General features: G+C 55.4%; 1 protein-coding gene across 13 annotated transcripts in view; it reads left to right on the top strand.

Annotated features, from left to right (window-relative positions):
* The window catches only part of TCF3 (transcription factor 3), a 69,530-nt gene that overhangs the window by 37,263 nt on the left and 11,227 nt on the right, over positions 1-21,040 (top strand). For 12 of the 13 annotated variants that reach the window (XM_080359481.1, XM_080359483.1, XM_080359485.1 and 9 more), the window contains exons 5-11: positions 783-879; positions 8,697-8,764; positions 12,407-12,536; positions 14,126-14,175; positions 20,191-20,293; positions 20,490-20,629; positions 20,779-20,905. In XM_080359481.1, the coding sequence (XP_080215607.1) occupies positions 783-879; positions 8,697-8,764; positions 12,407-12,536; positions 14,126-14,175; positions 20,191-20,293; positions 20,490-20,629; positions 20,779-20,905 (715 nt within the window). The remainder of the gene's footprint in view (positions 1-782; positions 880-8,696; positions 8,765-12,406; positions 12,537-14,125; positions 14,176-20,190; positions 20,294-20,489; positions 20,630-20,778; positions 20,906-21,040) is intronic. The other variant, XM_080359486.1, reaches the window with a different exon arrangement.

Raw genomic sequence — 21,040 nt, 5'->3', positions numbered from 1 at the left:
TGGTGTAGGGAGCAGGGCCTCCTGGCTGTGTGGTCCCCAAATGGGGGAGCAGGTTGAGGGGTGTCACCCCCATGGGCTTTGGGAGCCCAAGGCACCAACTGGGGCTTGTTTTGGGGAGAATCAACCCCACTGGCCAGCCAAGGCGCCCAAGGTGGAGATGGAGAGCATGGGACAGGTTTTGAAAAGGTTTTGGGGTTGTCCTGTGCAGGGACAGGAGTTGGACGTGATCCTTGTGGGTCCCTTCCAGCTCAGGACGTTCTATGATTCTGTCACTCTATGAGTCGAGGTCGCAGCAGCATCTGACTGGGGCCTGGGGAGAGGAAGAGAGAAAAGACATTACCTTAATTGAAATGGTGTTATTTTGACAGATGCTCGTGTTTTAATGGGTTCGTGTGATTCATTTTTGCAATGACATCTTTCCCTTCCATGAGGTCAGTGCCGGAGCAGGCACTGTGGTGTCATTTCTCATTTGTATAGGTCTTCTCCTCGCCCCTTTGCCCCCTGGCTCGGCTGGAGGGCTGCAGGGCTCTCAGCTCATGGGTTCCGAGCCCCAGAGCTGCCAGCGTGGGACAGTCCCCTGAATATCCCTGTTTTGGTGCCGTATCCCCTCCCAACGCTGCAGGCTGTGCTGCCCTGCTCTCCCCTGTGTGAGGATAAGATCATTTCTGTGCCCTTTGCACGAGGAGCCTTTGGCTTTGAGCCTTCCTGCGATGGCAGAAACTGAGTATGTGTTTTGGCGTTGCGCTCGGCGTGCCTGGCGGTGACTCTCCTGTGTTTTCCAGCAGAGCTATGGTGAAGGTCCTCACTACGGCGAGCACAGGGACCTGCCGTCCCACAACAGCATCTCGTCATCGCCGTTCCTAGGAGCTGGGCTGGTGGGTAAGTGGCCAAAGCCGGGGAGGTGACATGTGGTGGTGGGAGCACCGGTTGGCGTTGCTGTTCTGCATGTTGGACCTGCTCCAGAAGGTGCTCTCAAAGCTGTGCTTAGAGGAGTTGCCGTCCAGAGGGTCTCGTCAGTGCCTGACATGCATGACAGCTGCTGTATTTGTGATTATTTATCTTATTAGTGTGCTGGGGAGCAGCTGAGGGACCTGGGGGTTCAGCTGGAGAACAGGAGCTGAGGGGAGACCTTCTGATCTCTGAACTGCCTGAAAGGAGCTTGGAGCCAGGGGGGTCGGGCTCTGCTCCCCAGGAACAAGCGCCAGGAGCAGAGGAAACGGCCTCAAGTTGCGCCAGGGGAGGTTGAGGTTGGATGTGGGAACAATTTCTTCCCCAAAGGGCTGTGGGGCATTGGAACAGGCTGCCCAGGGCAGTGCTGGAGTCACCATCCCTGGAGGGCTGGACAGACGGACATGAGGTTCTCAGGACATGGGGCAGTGCCAGGGGTGGGTGAATGGTTGGATTTGATGACCTTGAGGGTCTTTTCCAACCAAAATGATTCTGTGATTTTTCCCAACTTTACAGCAGCACCCGGAGGCAATAGTGGAGATTGATGCCGTGCTGGCACAGGATGGGCTGAGTTTGCTTTTGGGAGCTGGTAATCAAGGGAGGAAAAGAACCAGAAGAGAGGGGGAGAAAAGCCCCAGCTCATTGTTAGGCTTTTCCAGCAGGCTGGTGGCTGCTTTGCTTTCCAGCCCCACGGGCTCTAGGCAGTGCAGGCTCTGCAGGGAGCTGGAGGTGCCCCCACTTTGCTGCAGTGGGGCTTGGAGGGTCCTTCTTGTGTCCTGCCAGGCTCCGGCAGCCCCATCTGGCTCCTCCATCTCCTGCTGCAACCAGGCAGCACGAGGAGCTGGCGGGGACCGGCGAGCGCCAGGACGGTGACCGTGCGTGACCAGATGCGTGCGACAATTCACCCAGTTACCTCTCCCAGCTCAGGGCTGGGAGGAGAGATTATGAGCAGAAAATATCCACCCTGAAGGGCTTAGAGAGAGCTCTAATGGCATTAGGTCAGGAATTGGGGTTAGTCCTCCCCACCTTTGCCCACGCAGTGGTGATTAAACCCCCCAGTGAGCATGGAAGGGTCCTGCTGTCACCCCTCTTGCTGTCGGGGGGATGATGTTTAATCATCCCTTGGGGGTTGTGTGCAGGCGTGGAAGAGCATTTCTGAGCAGCTTCCCACTGTCCTTCTGCAAGGGTGCTTATTCCTTCGCATTTTCAGCCCCAGGAGGTTGCAAGCAAAGCAGAAGAGCTATTTCTTAGTCAGACAGGGGAGCCTTGATGCAATTCAGCCAGGTTTCTCGGGGGAGTGTGCGCGGGGGACCCATCCCAACCCGCCCCACGCCCGGGGCCAAGGCAACCTTGAGAGTTTCCAGCTACGGAGGAGTCGCCTGGGGAGGAACATGGAGGTTTCCCCTTTGATGTGTGCGAGGGAGACACGTTTGGCTTCCTCTCAAAGTCAGGGCTCCCAGGCTTTGGCAAGTGCTGTGGCCCTCCCTGGCGAGGCTGCGAGCCCAGCCGCTCTCCAGCACGTGGAGCCGGAGCCTGTGCTGCTCCGGAGGGTGGTTTCCACCTTCTTCTCCGCGGTGGAGGACGAGCCTGGCCTTGTGGCCCGCAGGATGGTGGCCATGCGCTGTGCCCGGGGCTCAACACCCGCCGGGGCTGCGTCTCCTCCCACCGGCACGAGGTCTCAGCCACCGGCATGGGCGTTTTGGCTGTGGGACCAGGAGCTCCAGCGCCAGAACAGGAGCTGGGGAGGCCAGGAGAGAGCAGCCAGGAGGGGTTTTGTTCCTAAAACTGAGTGTGGATTAAAGCAGGAAACATCAGCTCATGGGGCGGATTGCAGAATACCTAAGTTTTAATTTTGCCTCCGTGTATTGAGAAGAATGGACCAGAGGAAGGTCATGGGGCACCGGGCCGGCTCGTGCTGGTGGGCCAGTGGGTACAGCTGATCTACCAGGAGCAGGGGTGTGAGCAGAGAGATTTGGGAACTGCCAAGTGTAGTGGCCGTTTGGATAAAGGAAAAAAATGGGTTTGAATAGATGTAGCGTGCTTTGAAAGGAAACTACTGATTTCTTTTCAGCTGAGATGCACAAATGTGGTAATTGAGGCTTATGGATGCTCCGCTCTGGTGAGACCCCCTGCAGTGCTGGTCCAGCTCTGGGTCCTCAGTGCAGACACACATGGAGCTGCTGGAGAGGGGCCAGAGGAGCCACAGGAATGAGCTGAGGCTGGAACAGCTCTGCTGGGGACAGGGGAGAGAGCTGGGGTGTTCAGCTGGAGAAGAGAAGCTCCAGGGAGACCTTAGTGCGGCCTTTCCAGACTTAAAAGGGGCCCAAAAGAAAGATGGGGACAGACTTTTGAGCAGGGCCTGTTGTGATAGGACAAGGGGTGATGGTTTTAAACTAAAGGAGGGAGATTCATGCTGGACATGAGGAAGGAATTGTTGCCCTGAGGGTGGTGAGAGCCTGGCCCAGGTTGCCCATAGAGGTGGTGGATGAACCATCCCTGGAGACATCCCAGGCCAGGCTGGACGGGGCTCTGAGCACCCTGAGCTGGTGACGATGTCCCTGTCATGGCGGGGGGGAAACTGGGGAGCTGGGAAGGTCCCTCCAACCCAAACTGTTCTGTGGGTCTGTGATTCTTCTGACGGACACCCAGCACCCAGCACCATGGGGCGCTCGGCTTAGGGAGGCACTGTGAGCGCAGGGCAGGAAAGCGGCTGCACCGACAGTGGGACCTGCGGGTGCTGCACCCCGAGCTGGCCTTGCCCTTCCCTTGGGGCTCCCTGGGAGCTGCGGATGGCGCCACTCGTGTGCTTTTTGAAGGGGACAGTGCGAGAACAATATTCCATCGGGTGTTCCCAAAGCCCAAGTTCCTTCTCTGCCACGGGTGGTGTGGAAAACCGGAGTTGTGTGCACGACTGACTGCGTGGAGAGCTCTGGCCTGGGTTGCACTGGGTAAATGTAAAGTAAGTTAGTCCCTGAATGGAAATACTGTCAGTGCTCTGACCTGAAGCTGAACCTGATGACGGTGAAGAGGGGTGACAAGGACCTTTCCTGGGTGACAGGGACCGTTCCTGGCTGCCCAGGGTGGTGCCAGGACACATCGTGGTGCCGAACCGGCTTGTCCCGGGGGGCGAGGAGGGCTTTTCTGTTCACTTTAAATCACCAGTCTACAAAACCTTCCACTCTTTTACCGCCCCATCTTCAGCGGGGGAGTATTGCTTAAACAGCGGGGAAACTGATAAGCCATAACAGATTTCTTTCTAGTAATTATTTCTAGTAATTAGCTTCTTTTCAGAGGAGTGTTTCTAATCTTGTGTGTATTGAGATGTTGTGCGTTGGGTTCCTCCTGGACAATGCTTTTAATCTACCCACGGACAGGGTTTGTTGCTGCTCCTGGTTTGTTAACATTTTCTCCTCCCCCCTTTAATCCCCGGCTGTGTTTTTTCTCTCCTGTTTCCCCAGGCTGTAACTTTAATGGAATTACCGTTGCGGCGCCGGGGGTGGCGCACGGTGGGCGGTTGTACCAGGCGGTGGGTGCCGGAGGCTGCGCTGGGGCTCTGTTTTGGGGTGATACGGGGTCCCGTTGCTGGCAGGACCCTTGGAAAAGCACCCGCCTTCCTCCGGGCTTGTGAAACCTGTAGGCAGCGCCAAGTCGCCTTTTTGTGGCTTATTTATACCCATCTGCGAGCGGGGCTGGGCCTGGGGAGAGAAACAGCAAAACTGCAAGTTTAGTTCAAAGCGTGGTTTGCTTTGGCGGGCGGGAGGTGCTGCTGTTGTCCGGGGCGCTGAGGCTGAACCCCACCGGCAGCGTCGGGAGAGAGGTTTTATTCCCCAAGCCCAGGAGCAAAATCCACCCTTAGGAGGAGCGAGCAGAGGGGGCACGGGGCGTCCGCACACGACCCCCGGGCTCGGCGGGGACTGCGCTGTGGGGTGGGGGGGGGGGGCCGGGGAAAGGCTGGTTCTGCTGGGATCACAGTATCACAGGATGTTTGGGATTGGAAGGGACCTCAAAAGCTCATCCAGTCCAATCCCCCCATGGAGCAGGAACACCCAGGTGAGGTCGCACAGGAACATGTCCAGGTGGGTCTTGAATGTCTGCAGAGAAGGAGACTCCACAACCCCCCTGGGCAGCCTGTTCCAGGCTCTGTCACCCTTACTGAGAAGAAGTTTCTTCTCAAATTTAAGTGGAACCTCTTGTGTTCCAGCTTGATCCCATTACCCCTTGTCCTATCATTGTTTGCCACCGAGAAGAGCCTGGCTCCATCCTCCTGGAACTCACCCTTTATATATTTATAAACATTAATAAGGTCACCCCTCAGTCTCCTCTTCTCCAAACTAAAGAGCCCCAGCTCCCTCAGCCTTTCTTCATAAAGGAGATGCTCCACTCCCTTAATCATCTTCGTTGCCCTACGCTGGACCCTCTGCAGCAGTTCCCTGTCCTGCTGGAACTGAGGCGCCACAACTGGACACAATATTCCAGATGTGGTCTCCCCAGGGCAGAGCAGAGGGGAAGGAGGACCTCTCTTGATCTACTAACCACCCCCCTTCTAATACACCCCAGGATGCCATTGGCTTCCTGGCCACAAGGATGGGGCGGCACAGGCAGGAGGGGCTGCCGGGATGCACAGTGAAGCTCTTTATGGCATTGAAGGAAATACTCAATACTCAATACTCCCGGCCCACTTGTGGCTGCTCAGGCCACCCCTGCCAGGCGTCACCTTTGCACGCAAAGATTTGCAGAGGTAAATGCGGCAGATTTCCGAGGGAAACCCCTTTCCCATTCAAGGGATTTATTTCCAATATCTTCTGGTTTTATTGTTTTTTTCCCCTTAACACCCATCTGCAGGATTTCAGGGATTTACTGCCCGTGCCTTCTGATTTTTATTTCCCCAACCCCTAAAAGATTCCTTAACACCCATCTGCAGGATTTCAGTAATTCAGTCAGGAGCATCTGGGGCCATTCCCCGTGTTTTCTGCCTCTTCCTGGCTCCGTCCTCATCCTTACCATGGTCCTGGGATTTCTCCACCTTCTCTGTTTGGTGCCCCTGGGCTGTGGGCCAGGGCAAGTCCCGGCAGAGCCGCATTTGCCACCCTTGGCATTTCCCCAGCAGCAGGAACAGCACCTTCTGCTGCCAAGTTCAGCTTTTTCTTGTCCAACTTGTGGCCTTTTTTAAAATCTCAATTGGCTAGATAGATCCAGAAAAAATTGGCCGTTCTTCCTTCTGCTTTGTTCTCCCACATAATGAAATGTAACATTTCTCCCACTGAGGTTTTTGCTGCTTTTTCCCCCTTTTTATGTGATGACGAAGGAGGGTGCGGGGCTGGCCAGGGGGAGCTGCCCTCCCTTTCCCAATTGCAAGGTGATCCAAGCGGTACATAATACATCTAATATATATATATAACATATTCTCAGGATGGGAAGCCTGGCCGTTGCTGAGCAGATAAAGGATGGTGACATTGCCCTGGTTTTCCTCTGTTTAGGAGGAATCACCACCTCCCTGCCGCCACAACCTGTGGGGTTATTTGGGTGCCAGCGCTGTGGCAGATAGAGCTGTTAAGCTCTTTTAGAAATTAGGTCATTTAGGAGATCCGTGCGCTGACATTTTGACCTTTGTTGACTTAACGTTTAAGCCTCGGAAACGAAGTGGTGACAGCGCCCGGTGGTCGCGGGAGGTGGGGACTGGGGGGGCATCCTTGCGCTCGTCCCTGCTCCGGTGGGAATTGGAGGTGGGGACTGGGGGAACGTCCCCGCGTTCGTCCCCGCTCCAATGGGAATTGGGAGGTGGGGACTGGGGGGGACATCCCTGTGCTCGTCCCCGCTCCGGTGGGAATTGGGAGGTGGGGACTGGGGGAACGTCCCCGCGTTCGTCCCCGCTCCGGTGGGAATTGGGAGGTGGGGACTGGGGGGACATCCCTGTGCTCGTCCCCGCTCCGGTGGGAATTGGGAGGTGGGGACTGGGGGGACATCCCTGTGCTCGGCCCTGCTCCGGTGGGAATTGGGAGGTGGGGACTGGGGGGACATCCCTGCGCTCAGCCCCTCTCCGGTGGGAATTGGGAGGTGGGGACTGGGGGGACATCCCTGTGCTCGTCCCTGCTCCGGTGGGAATTGGGAGGTGGGGACTGGGGGGACATCCCTGTGCTCGTCCCTGCTCCGGTGGGAATTGGGAGGTGGGGACTGGGGGGACATCCCCGCGCTCGTCCTTGCTCCGGTGGGAATTGGGAGGTGGGGACTGGGGGGACATCCTCGCGCTCATCCCCGCTCCAGTGGGAATTGGGATCGTGGGTTCAGGGGTTGTGGTGGGGAAAACCCACTCGTGAAATGTTGGCTTGAGCTCGAGGCCCCAGCGCGAAGTTTGCAGGACTGAGCATCCTCCTCGCCCTGCCGTGCGCTTCGGTGGATGCTACTTTGGGGAAATTTGCTCTTCTTCCCCTTCACCTGCTCCCCAAAACCTCTTGACCGTGTGTGGATCAGTCTGAACGTCGCCCCGATGCGTTAACCTGCATTTTACCGTTCATCCGTGAGGTTTAGCTTTAGGTTAAGCAGATTGGCAAAATCCTCCCTCTCTCAGTTTTGCTTACCAAGCCAGCCCAGAGGCTGGATGCGATCGCCCTGTTTTGGGGAAGGGTTTTTGCAGGGCTGGGCTGTCACAGCCCGACACCCACGGTGGCATCGTGGGCAGAGTCCCCTGCGTGGGGCCACCCTGCCCCGGGTTCAAAGCCCTTCTGGATCACCATCTTCCATTTCCCTCTGCCCTCTCCTTTTCCTCGGTGGCTGCAATTAACAGAAGGGGAAAATTCCTCTTGTATTTGAAGTCCAGTTTTTCTTGCTTTTTTAATGAAAATCCACCTGTTCTCCACTAGAAAAACGTCTAATTTTGCTTTGAGTGGGGGGCAGGCAGACTGTCATGCACGTCCCTTTGTCCCCGGGGTGGCCACACTGCCCTGGCACCCATGGGTGCTGCATGCCAGGGACCACGGTGCCACCACAGAGGAGGATACCACAAAGACGTTTCCAAATGGAAGCATTTCACCACGTGCGTTGTATTTTTCTTTAAATTCTCCTTCTTGAAATCCCTATTTTCAGCAGCGTGTGGGCAGGGTGAGGTTGAGCGTGTTTGCTAAAAGCGGTTGGTGGGTAACAAAGTTCCCTCGGCAGCGCGGGGACGCGTGGGCTTGGCTCGCGTGGGGATGCTCCGGCTGCGGGGGGACCCAGCCGAGGGGGCTTGGAAAGGATGGAAAAGCTTTTCTACTGAATTCCTGCTCTTTACAGCTGGAGGGGGTTTTGGAAAGTTAAATCTCCACTGGGAAAAGGGGAAGAAGGTGATCCCGGTGCCGTGAGGAGCTCAGCTCTGCGTGCTCGGCATGCGCTGGAATTGTGTTTCCTATTGTATGGAAGCGCTCGCAGAGTCTGGTCACTCGTGCCTGGCCTTCGGTTTGCGCCGTCGCTGCCTCTGTGCCAAATTCCGCTGGCTTTTTTTAACACGTCTGGAGGGATTTTTTGGTATTTCTTTTCGCCTGGGCTGACACAACTAGTTGCCATGGCCACAGGCACTTCCCTGCGTCGCTGCCGTTTTGGGGTTTTGCCGTTTCTGGACCAGCTGAGTCCTGCTGTCTGTGAACTTGAAAAGAGCTTCTGTTTTAGCAACAAGCTGTTAGGGGAGGACGCGGTGTGATGGGATCAGACTTCGCACCTCGGGACGGGCAGAACCTCCCCTTCCCTTCTCACAAGCCCTTCTCTTTTCTCCACTGTAGGGAAGAGCAGCGAAAGAGCCTCGTACTCCACGTTTGGAAGAGAGACAGGGATGCCGGGACTAAACCAGGTAATGATAAATACTTGGAAATTTTTGGTTCATTTGCTGTGAGGAGTCAGAGCCCGGGAATGAAAAGCAACATGGGGCTTTGCATCTCGCCCCCGCACCAGGTCCTGGAAAGCATCTGCTCTGCTCAGAAACCCCTGTGGAGTGTCGGGGTAACATGGGTCTGTGGTCCTGGCTCAGGAGAGGTGTCAGTGTGTAGAAAATCAGGTTGTCAGTTCTCTTCAAAACCCCTTCAGGCTCTCTTGTTTTGTTATTGTCCATCCTGATCTGCGTTTAATCAGATCGGACCCACTCATGCTGCCCTCGGGGGGATCCGGGCATCACCTTTGCTGTGGCGGGGGCTGCACGAGGGCCCTCCTCCCCCAGGCTGTGGCCGTGGGGCTCTCGCCGTGCCAGCCTCTGCACGTTTCCCCTCCCCGGCCGGCACCCCCCTGTGCCACCACTTGCCAGTTAACAGGATGGAGAGTCTGCAAGATGGTTTATGTGCTGTTATAGCGTCATTTTGGTGGTCAGGAGAACCAGGGCAGTGACCGTCCCCCTGTGCTGCCCATTGATGACGCCAAACATCAAATCCTGGGGTCGGTTTTGGGCCCCTCACGCCAAGAAAAGCCTTGAAGTGCTCGAGCGAGTGGAGAGAAGGGAATGGAGCTGGTGAGGGGCTGGAGCACAATGTGATGGAGCGGATGAGGGACCTGGGGGTTCAGCTGAGAACAGGAGCTGAGGGGAGACCTTCTGATCTCTGAACTGCCTGAAAGGAGCTTGGAGCCAGGGGGGTCGGGCTCTGCTCCCCAGGAACAAGCGCCAGGAACAGAGGAAACGGCCTCAAGTTGCGCCAGGGGAGGTTGAGGTTGGATGTGGGAACAGTTTCTTCCCCAAAGGGCTGTGGGGCATTGGAACAGGCTGCCCAGGGCAGTGCTGGAGTCACCATCCCTGGAGGGCTGGACAGACGGACATGAGGTTCTCAGGACACAGGGCAGGGACGGGGCTGGGGGAACAGTTGGACTCCATGATCTTGAGGGTCTTTTTCAACCCAAATGATACTGTGATATCTGGCAGTATTTTGATTTTATAGTCGTTCTGTTGGTGCAGGACCTGCAGCAGATCCTCATCGCCGCAGGCAGGGAGGGACATGGTCTGGGGGAGCTGTGTCTTGCAGCATCATCCCTGCCCTGTCAGGTCACCCAGTGTGAGCGCCGGCACCAGGACCAGGGCTGTGCCACGGGGCAGAATTTGCTTCCCATGGGGAACACCACAAGTGTAAATCAGAGCCCAAGAACGCAGCGACCAGCCCTGGGATAACCCAGTGTAATATCACCAGCATCCAGAAATAGCTTTTCGGGAAGGAGCGAGCACCTCTCCGCTTTGATGTGTTGCTTCAACTGCCCCATCAGCGCCTGACCATGGCCTCGGGGAAACAGTCCCACCATTTTATTCGCAAGGCAGCAGCTTTTGGCCGGACAGCTTTTTATTTTATACATGCACACACACACACACATACTACATGTTTTAATTTTACACAAATTTGTCATAATTTCCTCTTCTCTGAACTGAGGATGTTTCCTTTGCTGAAACAGCTGTGCTGGCTGGCTGTGCCAGAGTGGATTTAATTTACCACTGAAGCTGCTAAAATAAAAACGGGACGGATGCCAGGCCTTGCTTTTTAATGTTATGGTTTTGCTGGGGTTTCGTGGAGGAGGGGGAGGTATAAGGTAACAGAAACAGGGTGGGCAAGTGGTGCCGGGGCTGGGAGAGGCCCCGCACAGGCGCAGATCGGGTGGCAGAGTGGGAGACGGAGCCCGTTTGATGTGGATGGGAGACAAAACCCCTGTTGTGCGGGCGCGAGGAGGCGTCGGGGCCCCCGGAACAGTTGTTGCTTCTGGCTCCGGGGTTTTTGGGTTTTTTTGGGGGAGGGTGAAGGGAAACTGTGCAGTGGCAGCGGCCCTGGGTGGGGGCACGATCCTCCCAAAGCACCGTCCTTGGGGGCAGAGCTGCGGCTCCCCCGCCTTGCTTAATCCTTCACCACCGCTGGAGTTGTCCCCAGGGAGAGGGAAGGGGACAAAAGTCCCTTTTTTCTAAGAAATTGCCTTAAAATCTCGGTGCCCCTGCGGAGGCAGCAGCGGCTCAGCCCTCGGGATCACATCCTGGGCCTGCGCCCCACGCTGTTGTTGGCTGTGCCGCCCCGCAGCACGCGGTGGTTTCAGTGCAAAAAGGTAACCTGACCGGTGGAACAGATTGCAGGAATCTCACCAGCTGTGAATACACGAGCTCTTCTTTCCCTCCCTGACCCCTTTCTGGAGGAGATGGAGTTTTAAAGCAGTGGGTTTTGCTTTCCAGTTTCTCAAAAGCTTGAAATCCTCCTTTATTTCAACGTGTTGCCCTCGGACGATGGGTCAAAGCTAAGCTTTTTTTACTAAAAGGCTCTATGCTAGCTCGCTTAAACTCCACGTAAATACATTTAACTCCCTCCAGAGGTGGAAGGGACAATCCCAGTGGGTGTCTCTCAGAGGAAAGGGACATTTGCTCCATGCCAGGAGCTGACAAGCACCCAGGGCTCCCGCTCCTGCTGGCTCCGTGTCCAAGGTCAGAGGCAATAAATATGAGGGAGGAGTTTCCTCTCTTTAGACAAAGGGATTTGACTTTTCCACGGTAAAACACAAGGTGCTGGAGCGAGTTGAGAGACGGGAACGGAGCTGGTGAGGGGCTGGAGCACAAGTGTGATGGAGCGGCTGAGGGACCTGGGGGTTCAGCTGGAGAACAGGAGCTGAGGGGAGACCTTCTGATCTCTGAACTGCCTGAAAGGAGCTTGGAGCCAGGGGGGTCGGGCTCTGCTCCCCAGGAACAAGCGCCGGGAGCAGAGGAAATGGCCTCAAGTTGCGCCAGGGGAGGTTGAGGTTGGATGTGGGAACAATTTCTTCCCCAAAGGGCTGTGGGGCATTGGAACAGGCTGCCCAGGGCAGTGCTGGAGTCACCATCCCTGGAGGGTTGGACAGACGGACATGAGGTTCTCAGGACATGGGGCAGGGACAGGGCTGGGGGAACAGTTGGACTTGATCTTGAGGGTCTTTTCCAACCAAAATGATTCTATGGTTCAATGATCCATGATGGGTCCAGCTGTGCGGCACTGGGGATGGAGAGAAACCACTGGTGCCAGCACCCTGGGCTGGGTGTTACGGCTGGGAAACTTGGGCAGGCACAGGCAGATGGGCTACAGAACCTCTCCCATCTCTTGCAGTCAGTTTAGACATGGTTGAGGGATGTGACAGCCTCGGGGACCCCAGGTTTGCTGGTTGGTGAGTGCTGGGTCTGGCCAGGTCCCATCCTGCTCTCAAGGGGACCGCAGGACCATGGTGCTCCCACAGTGGCATCTGCTGGTTCACATTCTCGGTTCATAGAGAGGTTCCTTGCTGGGGTCCAGCCAGAAAACACCACTTGAAAGCCTCTTTTCTAGTTGCAGACATATTCTCCCACCGCTCCCCCCGTGTTTACATATTTGCTTTTCCTTCTTTCCCTTTGACTTGTCCATTTTATTTCCTGCGGCTGAATTAGTGCAGAGGTGACTCAAGGCAACTCTGTTCTCTCCCAGCGAGCGCGGTGGATTTTGCAGCGTAATTACATGGAAGGGTTTCTCTGTCTCCTTGTTTGCAGACCGGTTTCCTGCCCAGCGAAATGGGAATGGCCAGTCCCAGCACGCTTTCCCCCACCGGGGTCAAGGGGGGGTCTCAGTATTTTTCTTACCCCAACAACCCTCGCAGGAGAGGTGCTGAGAGCAACATAGGTAAGTCCCTTTGTGTCACATCAGGTGCCACTGCTCCGGTTCGTCCTGTGGTTTGGTCAAGTAACTGTAGACTGGACGGGCGCTCGCATCAAATCTGAAAGCACCAGCGTTGCCGTATGTGCACATACCCTGTTTCCTCCAAAATAAAACAGAGTCTTCTATTAATTTTTGCTCTAAAAGATACATTAGGTCTTATTTTCAGGGGATGTCTTATTTTCCCATGAACAACAATCTGCATATATTCTTGAATAAAAATCAACATTTATTCAAATACAGTCATATCATCATCATCTGGAACATCATCATAACCCTCCAAACCTTAAATTCCATCGTGAATTTCTTGTATAGCTGCCTGGACATTATTTAAATTGACTTTTTAAATGAACTGTAACTAGGGCTTATTTTTGGGGTAGGGCTTATATTTCAAGCATCCTCTAAAATCTTGCTAGGGCTTGTTTTTGGGGTAGGTCTTATTTTGGGGGGAAAAGGGTAAGTGTGAATCATGCATTTGCTTTTTCTGAGGTGGGGGGGAAATATCTATATATCTATATATCTATATATCTATATATCTATATATCTATCTATATATCTGTATATCTATATATCTATATATCTATAGTCTATATCTATATATATATATATAAAACATTCTGGGCCAGGCCTCGCCTGTGCCTGGATCTACCCACTAAGAAGCCATTTTGCTTTTAGCGAAGCTTAAAGCTGGGTGTGAATTTAACTTTGAAGTTCTCCAGAACTTGTGTTTCTTGTCACAGTTCCCCCTCGCACCCTCCAAAGTCACTTTCTTGCTGCTATTTTGGATTTTCCCCAACAAACGAAACCAGAAGTGACCCAGTGTTACACGTCTTTTTTTTTTTCCAATGCTTTTCAGAAAAAAAACCCATCCACTTTGATATTGCGTATTTGACACGTTGCTGGTTTATATTGTCAGCCTGGAAAATTGTTCTTTTGCATCAGGTCATTCCGTGCGATGAATTTATTCTCCTGAGCTAAAGTCGGGACTTTAGCAGAGCCCCTGGCTTGGCAGATTTGAGTGTTATCACCCTGCACCCCCGGCTGGGGCTTTTCTTAATTAAAACCAACCAACCAACCAACGAAACTGAATTTGGAACCGGTACTTCCCCTTGAGCTGCTTCTCGGGATGTTCTCCCACTGTTTCCTGGGATTTTCTCCATTTCCCAGGGCTCTGTGTCCTCCCTGCTCAGAGCTGGACCTGGAGAGAGCATTTGGGGAGGGACCGTCCCCCCTTCCCCCAGCATGAAGCTTTCCAAGTATCTTACTGTATAAGGAATCAATGAAAACACAGCCCCATCCCTGCATTTGTTCTCTTTCTGCATCCTCTCCCTGCAAACCCACTTCAAGTCAAATCATTTAAATAAACCTGCCCTCAAAGGGCACAGATGAGATGAGAAGTTCAGACATATTGACACTTTGGTGATGGGACATTTGGGATCTGAGCCCTGTTTGTACCTGCATCTTCCATCCTTGGAGACTTTTAGCTGTAGCTCGTTGTTTTCCATGCCGCTAACCCCCTTCAGAAGTTACAGCCTTTCTTTTTGTCGTTAAACCAGATGGGCAGCCCAAAAAGGTTCGGAAGGTGCCTCCTGGACTCCCCTCCTCGGTAAGTGGCCGGAGCATGTTCTCCATTTCCCCCTCCCCGTCCTCTGTCCCTTGGCTGTTCATTCTCTCTCTGCCATGGGAGCAGCTGGCCCTGTGGGTCCAACCACCCAAGCATGGAGGGTTTGGGTTTTAGGAGGATGTGGAAGGGTTTTCTCAGCGTCTCCTCCATCGGGGAGAAGGAACCGTGACGCTGCCCGTGCGGAGCAGCTGGCGGCACCTCCCCGGCCCCAGCGCCTCCTGCCCTCGCTGGCTCTCGTCTGTTTGATGTTATGTCGCCGTTACCCCAGTGAAATGTAATATTCGGCGTTATCGGATTTCACTCCAGAAGGGAAAGCAAAGCAGTTGTAACGCGGGCGGGCAGCTAGGGCTGCTCCAGGTGTGCACGCTGCCTGGGCTGCTTTATAAGAAAGCCAAGCAGGCTGCAGGAATACGTTAGCCATGCTCCCACGGCTGTTTGGGGGAATACACTGAACAATGTCTTTGTGGCTGGAAGTAATGGGATCTCCAGGAAAGCTAATTGGAGCAGGCTGGAGGGTTCCTGCAGCAATATGGGAGCTGTCTGGCTGCGCGAGGCTGCATTCCTCGCTGGAGCCTTTGCATGTTTGCAGGGGGATGAGCAGGCTGTGTCCTGCAGGTGGGCTGGAGCTTAGGCTGGGGCTGAGCTGGAGCTGAAACTGGGGCTGTGCTCGAGCTCAGACTGGGGCTGAGCTGGAGCTGAAACTGGGGCTGAGCTGGAGCTGAAACTGGGACTGTGCTGGAGCTCAGACTGGGGCTGTGCTGGAGCTTAAGCTGGGACTGTGCTGGAGCTCAGACTGGGGCTGTGCTGGAGCTCAGACGGGGGCTGTGCTGGAGCTCAGACTGGGGCTGTGCTGGAGCTTAAGCTGGGGCTGTGCTGGAGCTTAAGCTGGGGCTGTGCTGGAGCTCAGACTGGGGCTGTGCTGGAGCTTATGCTGGGACTGTGCTGGAGCTCAGACGGGGGCTGTGCTGGAGCTTAAGCTAGGACTGTGCTGGAGCTTAAGCTGGGACTGTGCTGTCATGCCACTCGCTGCCAAAGCTGATGCTGAAGTGACATGAGATGATCTGGAGGAGGGAATCGAGTGCACCCTCAGTAAGTTCACAGATGACACCAAGTTGGGTGAGCGTGTTGATCTGCTGGAGGGCAGGAGGCTCTACAGAGGGGTCTGGACCGGCTGGATTGATGGGCTGAGGCCAGTTGTCTGAGGTTCAACGAGGCCGAGTGCCGGGTCCTGCACTTGGATCACAACAACCCTGTGAACGCTCCAGGCTCAGGGAAGAGCGGCTGGAAAGTGACTGGCAGGAAAGGACCTGGGGGTGTTGAATATGAGCCAGTGTGTGCCCAGCTGGCCAAGAGGCCACCAGTGTCCTGGCTGGGACCAGCACTGGTGTGGCCAGCAGGCCCAGGGCAGTGACCATCCCTGTGCTGGCCATTGATGAGGCCAAACCTCGAATCCTGGGGACAGTTTTGGTCCCCTCACGCCAAGAAAGGCCTTGAGGTGCTGGAGCGAGTTGAGAGGAGGGAACGGAGCTGGTGAGGGGCTGGAGCACAAGTGTGATGGAGCGGCTGAGGGACCTGGGGGGTTCAGCTGGAGAACAGGAGGCTTAGATTGAATATTGGGAACAGTTTCTTCCTGGAAATGGCTGTGGGGCATTGGAACAGGCTGCCCAGGGCAGTGCTGGAGTCACCATCCCTGGAGGGCTGGACAGACATGGAGATGAGGGTCTTAGGGACACAGTTCAATGGTGGACTTGGCAGTGGTGGTTTTATAGTTGAATTCGATCATCTTAAAGGTCTTTTCCAATCAAAACGATCCTGTGATTCCGCAGGGAAACCCCGTGTGCATCCACCCATGGGGGAAATCTCGTGCTCTAATGTTTCTCCGCCGTTTGTGCAAAGCTCGCTCAGGCGTCTCCCCCATGGGCTCTGCCTTCGGAGGACCCCGAGCTGCTGATGCGGGAGGATGGAGGGGGAGGAAGGCACCGAGGGCTGTTCCTGTAGACCCACATCATGCAGAAACCAGCTCCGCTCAGCAGTGCTGAGTTGCTCCAGGAGTCTGTGTTTGAACAGGGAAAACCTGCTCAAAGCAGGATCCGTATTGCTGCGTCACATTTGTGACATTCAGAGCTTTCAAACCTGAGCTGACACGTGGGGAAACCATCGCTCCCAACAAATGGCCCTTTATTGGCCTCGGATTTCAAAGGTCACAGGTTGTGATGCCCCAAAGGGCCCCAGTTCCAACGGGAAGAACCGCTCGGCGTTTGCCAAATTCAGCCCCATCCCTGTGCCTGAGCCGACCCTGGCACATGGGCTGTGCCAGCCCAAAAACCTCCCTCTGGCTGCCACCTGGGCTGCCCCTTGCCCACAAAGCTCCAGTTTTTACTGTACGGGCCCGTGCTGCCTCTTTCCACCACCCTCTTTTTGTTGTGACTTCCAGCTTGGTTTGGTTTTGAACTTCCACACCTGGGGAGAGAAATCAGCATCAAGGCAGCGGGAGGAGTTGCCGGCCTCAAAGGCTGTGGATCAAAGGCTCTTCTTTGTCTGACTCGCCTGTGCAGGAGCCCACCCCATGTTATTGCCGGACCCCGTGCAAAATAACTAGGTTAATCAGCATCTAATTAAAATACAGCGCTTTAATCTGTAATTCCCTAGCTGCTTGAGAAACTTGGAGGGGTCAGTGATGGGAATAGTTTCGGGTGGCTAAAAGGGGAGTGATTCTGCCAACGGCACCAAGAGACATTGATGGCATGAGATGGATGAAGAGGGATGTGGAGAGTGATGCTGGGCAGGGACCAAGTAGCTTAGACTGTGGACGGGCACAGAGGTGCCTGTGCTGAAACCCACGACCTTTTGGGTTGAGTTCTTGTGAAAGTGACCGTCCCCTGTGCTGGGCACTGGGGAGCCCAAACCTCAAATCCTGGGGTCGGTTTTGGGCCCTCACGCCAAGAAAGGGCTTGAGGTGCTGAGCGAGTGGAGAGGAGGGAACGGAGCTGGTGAGGGGCTGGAGCACAATGTGATGGAGCGACTGAGGGACCTGGGGGTTCAACTGAGAACAGGAGCTGAGGGGAGACCTTCTGATGTCTGAGCTGCCTGAAAGGAGCTTGGAGCCAGAGGGGTCGGGCTCTGCTCCCCAGGAACAAGCGCCAGGAGCAGAGGAAACGGCCTCAAGTTGCGCCGGGGGAGGGTGAGGTTGGATGTGGGAACAATTTCTTCCCCAAAGGGCTGTGGGGCATTGGAACAGGCTGCCCAGGGCAGTGCTGGAGTCACCAGCCCTGGAGGGCTGGACAGACGGACATGAGGTTCTCAGGACATGGGGCAGTCCAAGGCTGGGTTAACAGTTGGATATGATGACCTTGAGGGTCTTTTCCAACCAAAATGATTCTGTGATTCTGTGAAAGAGGTGCTGTGCTGGGGCAGTGTCACACACCAGGGCTGCCCTGGGACACAGGGCTCCTTCCACCCTCCCTGTGACACGGAGCAGAGTTTGTGCTGGTGGCCACGTCCCCCAGGTCTGGGGTGTCCCGGCACAGGACCTCGGCCTAGATGAGGCCCCAGAGGATGCCGGGGAGGGATTTTGTGCGCATTGGTTCCTGCAGGATCAGTTGCCGCAGCCGCCGTGGTGGCCGGGAACCGTTTTACCCTGCGAATTCGCCGCCTGGTCCCTGCTCTGTTTAGCTTCAGTCTGCCTCACATCCCACCCCGGCTCAAGAAAAACAGGCAGAGGGGGATCAGAAACGCCCAGCACCCGCTAAGCCCTGCGAATTGCAGCACGGGGCTCGTGCAGTCGCTCTCTGACTGTGCTGGCAGTTCCAGCCGGAGGAAATTACCTCACCTGGAGGTCCCCGGGGCCACCGAGCGCTGGGGCCGCGGGGGGAGCGGGGCCCGGCGCTGATTTACCGTTTCCTGCGGCGCTTGGCTGGCGGCTGCGGCTCCGCCGGGTCCCTCCGCACGACAGGACTGGGATGCTCCTGGCTTGGCTGGTGCCGGAGGAAGAGTTGCCTTTTCACAGCCTTCCCTGCGCTGAGCAGAAGAATTGAAGATTTAGGGGGACCAGGAGCACCCCTACGTTGAAACCTGCCCCGCTCAGGACCCAACAAGAGATGTAGGGGTCAGGGATAATGGAGCGAACTCCCCCTACTTTGCAACCCCCCTCCACTCATCCCCGCTGTTTTACTCTTTTTGTTTTCACCCTGGGTTTTGAAATGGCTGTTGCGGCGCGGTGGCCCCCCCGGCCGCTGCCGCACAGCTGCCGCGCGCTGGCCAGCCGCCAGCCCCTGGCAGATGGCGCGGGGCTATTAGCCGTCCTGCGCTCCATTCCCCCGGCCCGGCTCCCGCTATTTAATCAAATTAGAGGAAAAGTCAATTTACCGGATTCTTGTCCTTTGCAGCCTCCCTCCTCCGTTTGCTGCCCCGCTCTCCCCGGTCCCACGCGCGGCTCCGGGCACTCGCGGCACCCGATGCCGTGTCACATATTTTCTGCTGTGAGCAGGGGGCGAGCGGCAGCTGCCGGCGCCTGTCAGGATTTCCCATTCCCCTTCTCTTTATTTTTATTAAATCTGTTTGAAATTTTATTGTACAAGTTCCCCAATCCCAATCTGTAGCACTGATACCCACAAGTTGCTTTCAGCTCCCCGTTGCCCTTCAGGTTCCAGCTGTGACCTCTGAGCCCCCCCCGGCTTCAAGAGAATCTGCTCTGAGAGTGGGAACCTGGGGAAAATAGAGCAATATATTTAAGTGAATTCACTACTTTTCAGAGCTCTCTTTTTAACAAAAAGACCCCTGTTTTCTATTACACCCCACCAAAAAAAAAGAAGTAATTCGTGGTGTTCTGGCCAGTTGCATTGACAGAGAATAATTTTGCCTCTTCTCACCGGGTGAGGGGTCGGACGAGCCGGCTGGGTGTGGGGAAACAGAAACGGGGGGCAGGTTGCGTTCCAGGGCCCTGCCAGCCCTGCACCCCCTGCTTGCGGCTGGGTGTAAACCAGAAATTATTAGCAGTTTCAGAATGAATCAATGAGGGGTGAAAATAAGCCGTAACCAAAGTTCTCATGTCATTTTGAGGGGTGTTTCAGTTTCTTTGCGTGTTGAATTTCTGCTTGAAAATAGAAAAAAACAGTGTGGTTTTGCGCTGGCACAGGGTGATTTTTGGTAAGGGCTTTCTAGGATGGGTTTGGTTATTTGAGAAGAATATAAAAAAGCCTTTTCTTTTGCTGTGCTGTTAAATAATGGCGCTAACAGAAATCTGGCCCAGAGGTGTCTGAGAGCATCCCCATCCCTTTCCTCAGTTTCCCCTCGAGCGGGACGGGCTGATTTTCGTGAAGGGTTTGAGCAGGTCCCAAATCTTCGCCGACCCCATCACCACCACCCAGCCCGTGGGTCAGCACACAGGAACAATGGCTCTTGTGGTTACCAAGGAAAAGTTATAACTGCAGGAAAAGGAACTAGAGCAGAGAGCTGAAATTCCTGCCGGTGGGATCTGCGCTGTTACGGGAAGGCAGAGGGAACACATCTGTGTGACAACCGCATCCTCTGCACCGCTCCTCGCGTTTGGTGCCATCACCGTGACTTTGAGCTGCTTCGGTTCCCCCAGTTTCACTGTGGGAGTCACTCTGGCGTCTGGTGCCGTGGATGAAAGCAAAGGGGGTTGTAGCATAGAGGGTGTTGGTCTCTGCTCCCAAGTGACAAGCGACAGGACGAGAGGAAACGGCCTCAAGTTGCGCCAGGGGAGGTTGAGGTTGGATGTGGGAACAATTTCTTCCCCAAAGGGCTGTGGGGCATTGGAACAGGCTGCCCAGGGCAGTGCTGGAGTCACCATCCCTGGAGGGCTGGACAGACGGACATGAGGTTCTCAGGACGTGGCGCAGTGCCGGGGTGGGTTATGGTTGGACTCATTGATCATAAGGAGCTTTACCAAACAAAACAATTCTATGCATGGGGTGGGTGACATGTGGGGCAATGGAGGGGCCAAGCACTTCTCACCCCCTTTTTCCTGCCCCACAGGTGTATCCATCCAACTCAGGTGACGACTACAGCAGGGATCCAGCTGGATATACGCCCTCGAAACCTCCCAGCACTGTATATCCCGGGGCTTTTTATATGGCAGGTGAGTTATGAACAATCCTGGGCGGAGTGCAGCGGGTGCCTGGCCTGGTACCGGTGACGGGAGGAATTGCACAGCGATGGGGAGCTCACGAAACACAAACCAGCCCCCAGACTGCTCTGATTTTCTCAGTGGTGCTCACTGTGGGCGGCACATGGTGGGGACAGACACGGTCCCTCAGCTCTGCTTTTCCTTCCAGACGGGCTCCACAACTCGCCTGACCTGTGGAGCTCCGCGGGTGCCATGAGCCAGTCGGGTTACGGTGCCATGCTGGGCAGCTCCTCCTCCCCGCTCCCGCAGGCCAGCGGCTTCAACAGTTTACATCAGCACGAACGCATGGTAATCTGTCCCTCCGTGTCCCCACGTGTCCGTGTGGGCAGGCTAGGGGCTCGGCTCAGTGACACTGTGTCACCTCACCCCAGCTTGGGGCAGCTGCCGGCAGGGGGGACTTTTGGGGACACGTCTCACCCCTCTCCCCTGTCTGGCAGAACTACCAGCTGCACTCAGGAGAGGTGAACGGCGGGCTGCCCTCCGTGTCCGGCTTCTCCTCTGCCTCCACACCGTATGGGGTCTCCAGCCACACACCTCCCATCAGCGGGACGGACACTATGATGGGTACGTATGGGCACACAGTTGTCCCCAGCGTCACCCCCCTTGTTCTGCTGCCACACAGGGGCTGAACTGGAAAATCAAAGTCTTGTGCAAACTTCTGATGCTCGGGGCTGCGATATCAATGTCCAGTGTACCCAG

This window comes from Nesoenas mayeri, assembly GCF_963082525.1.
Source record: "Nesoenas mayeri genome assembly, chromosome: 25".
Taxonomy (NCBI): domain Eukaryota; kingdom Metazoa; phylum Chordata; class Aves; order Columbiformes; family Columbidae; genus Nesoenas; species Nesoenas mayeri.
Note: the sequence above shows the minus strand (reverse complement) of the source record. Positions and strands in the feature narration are given on the sequence as shown.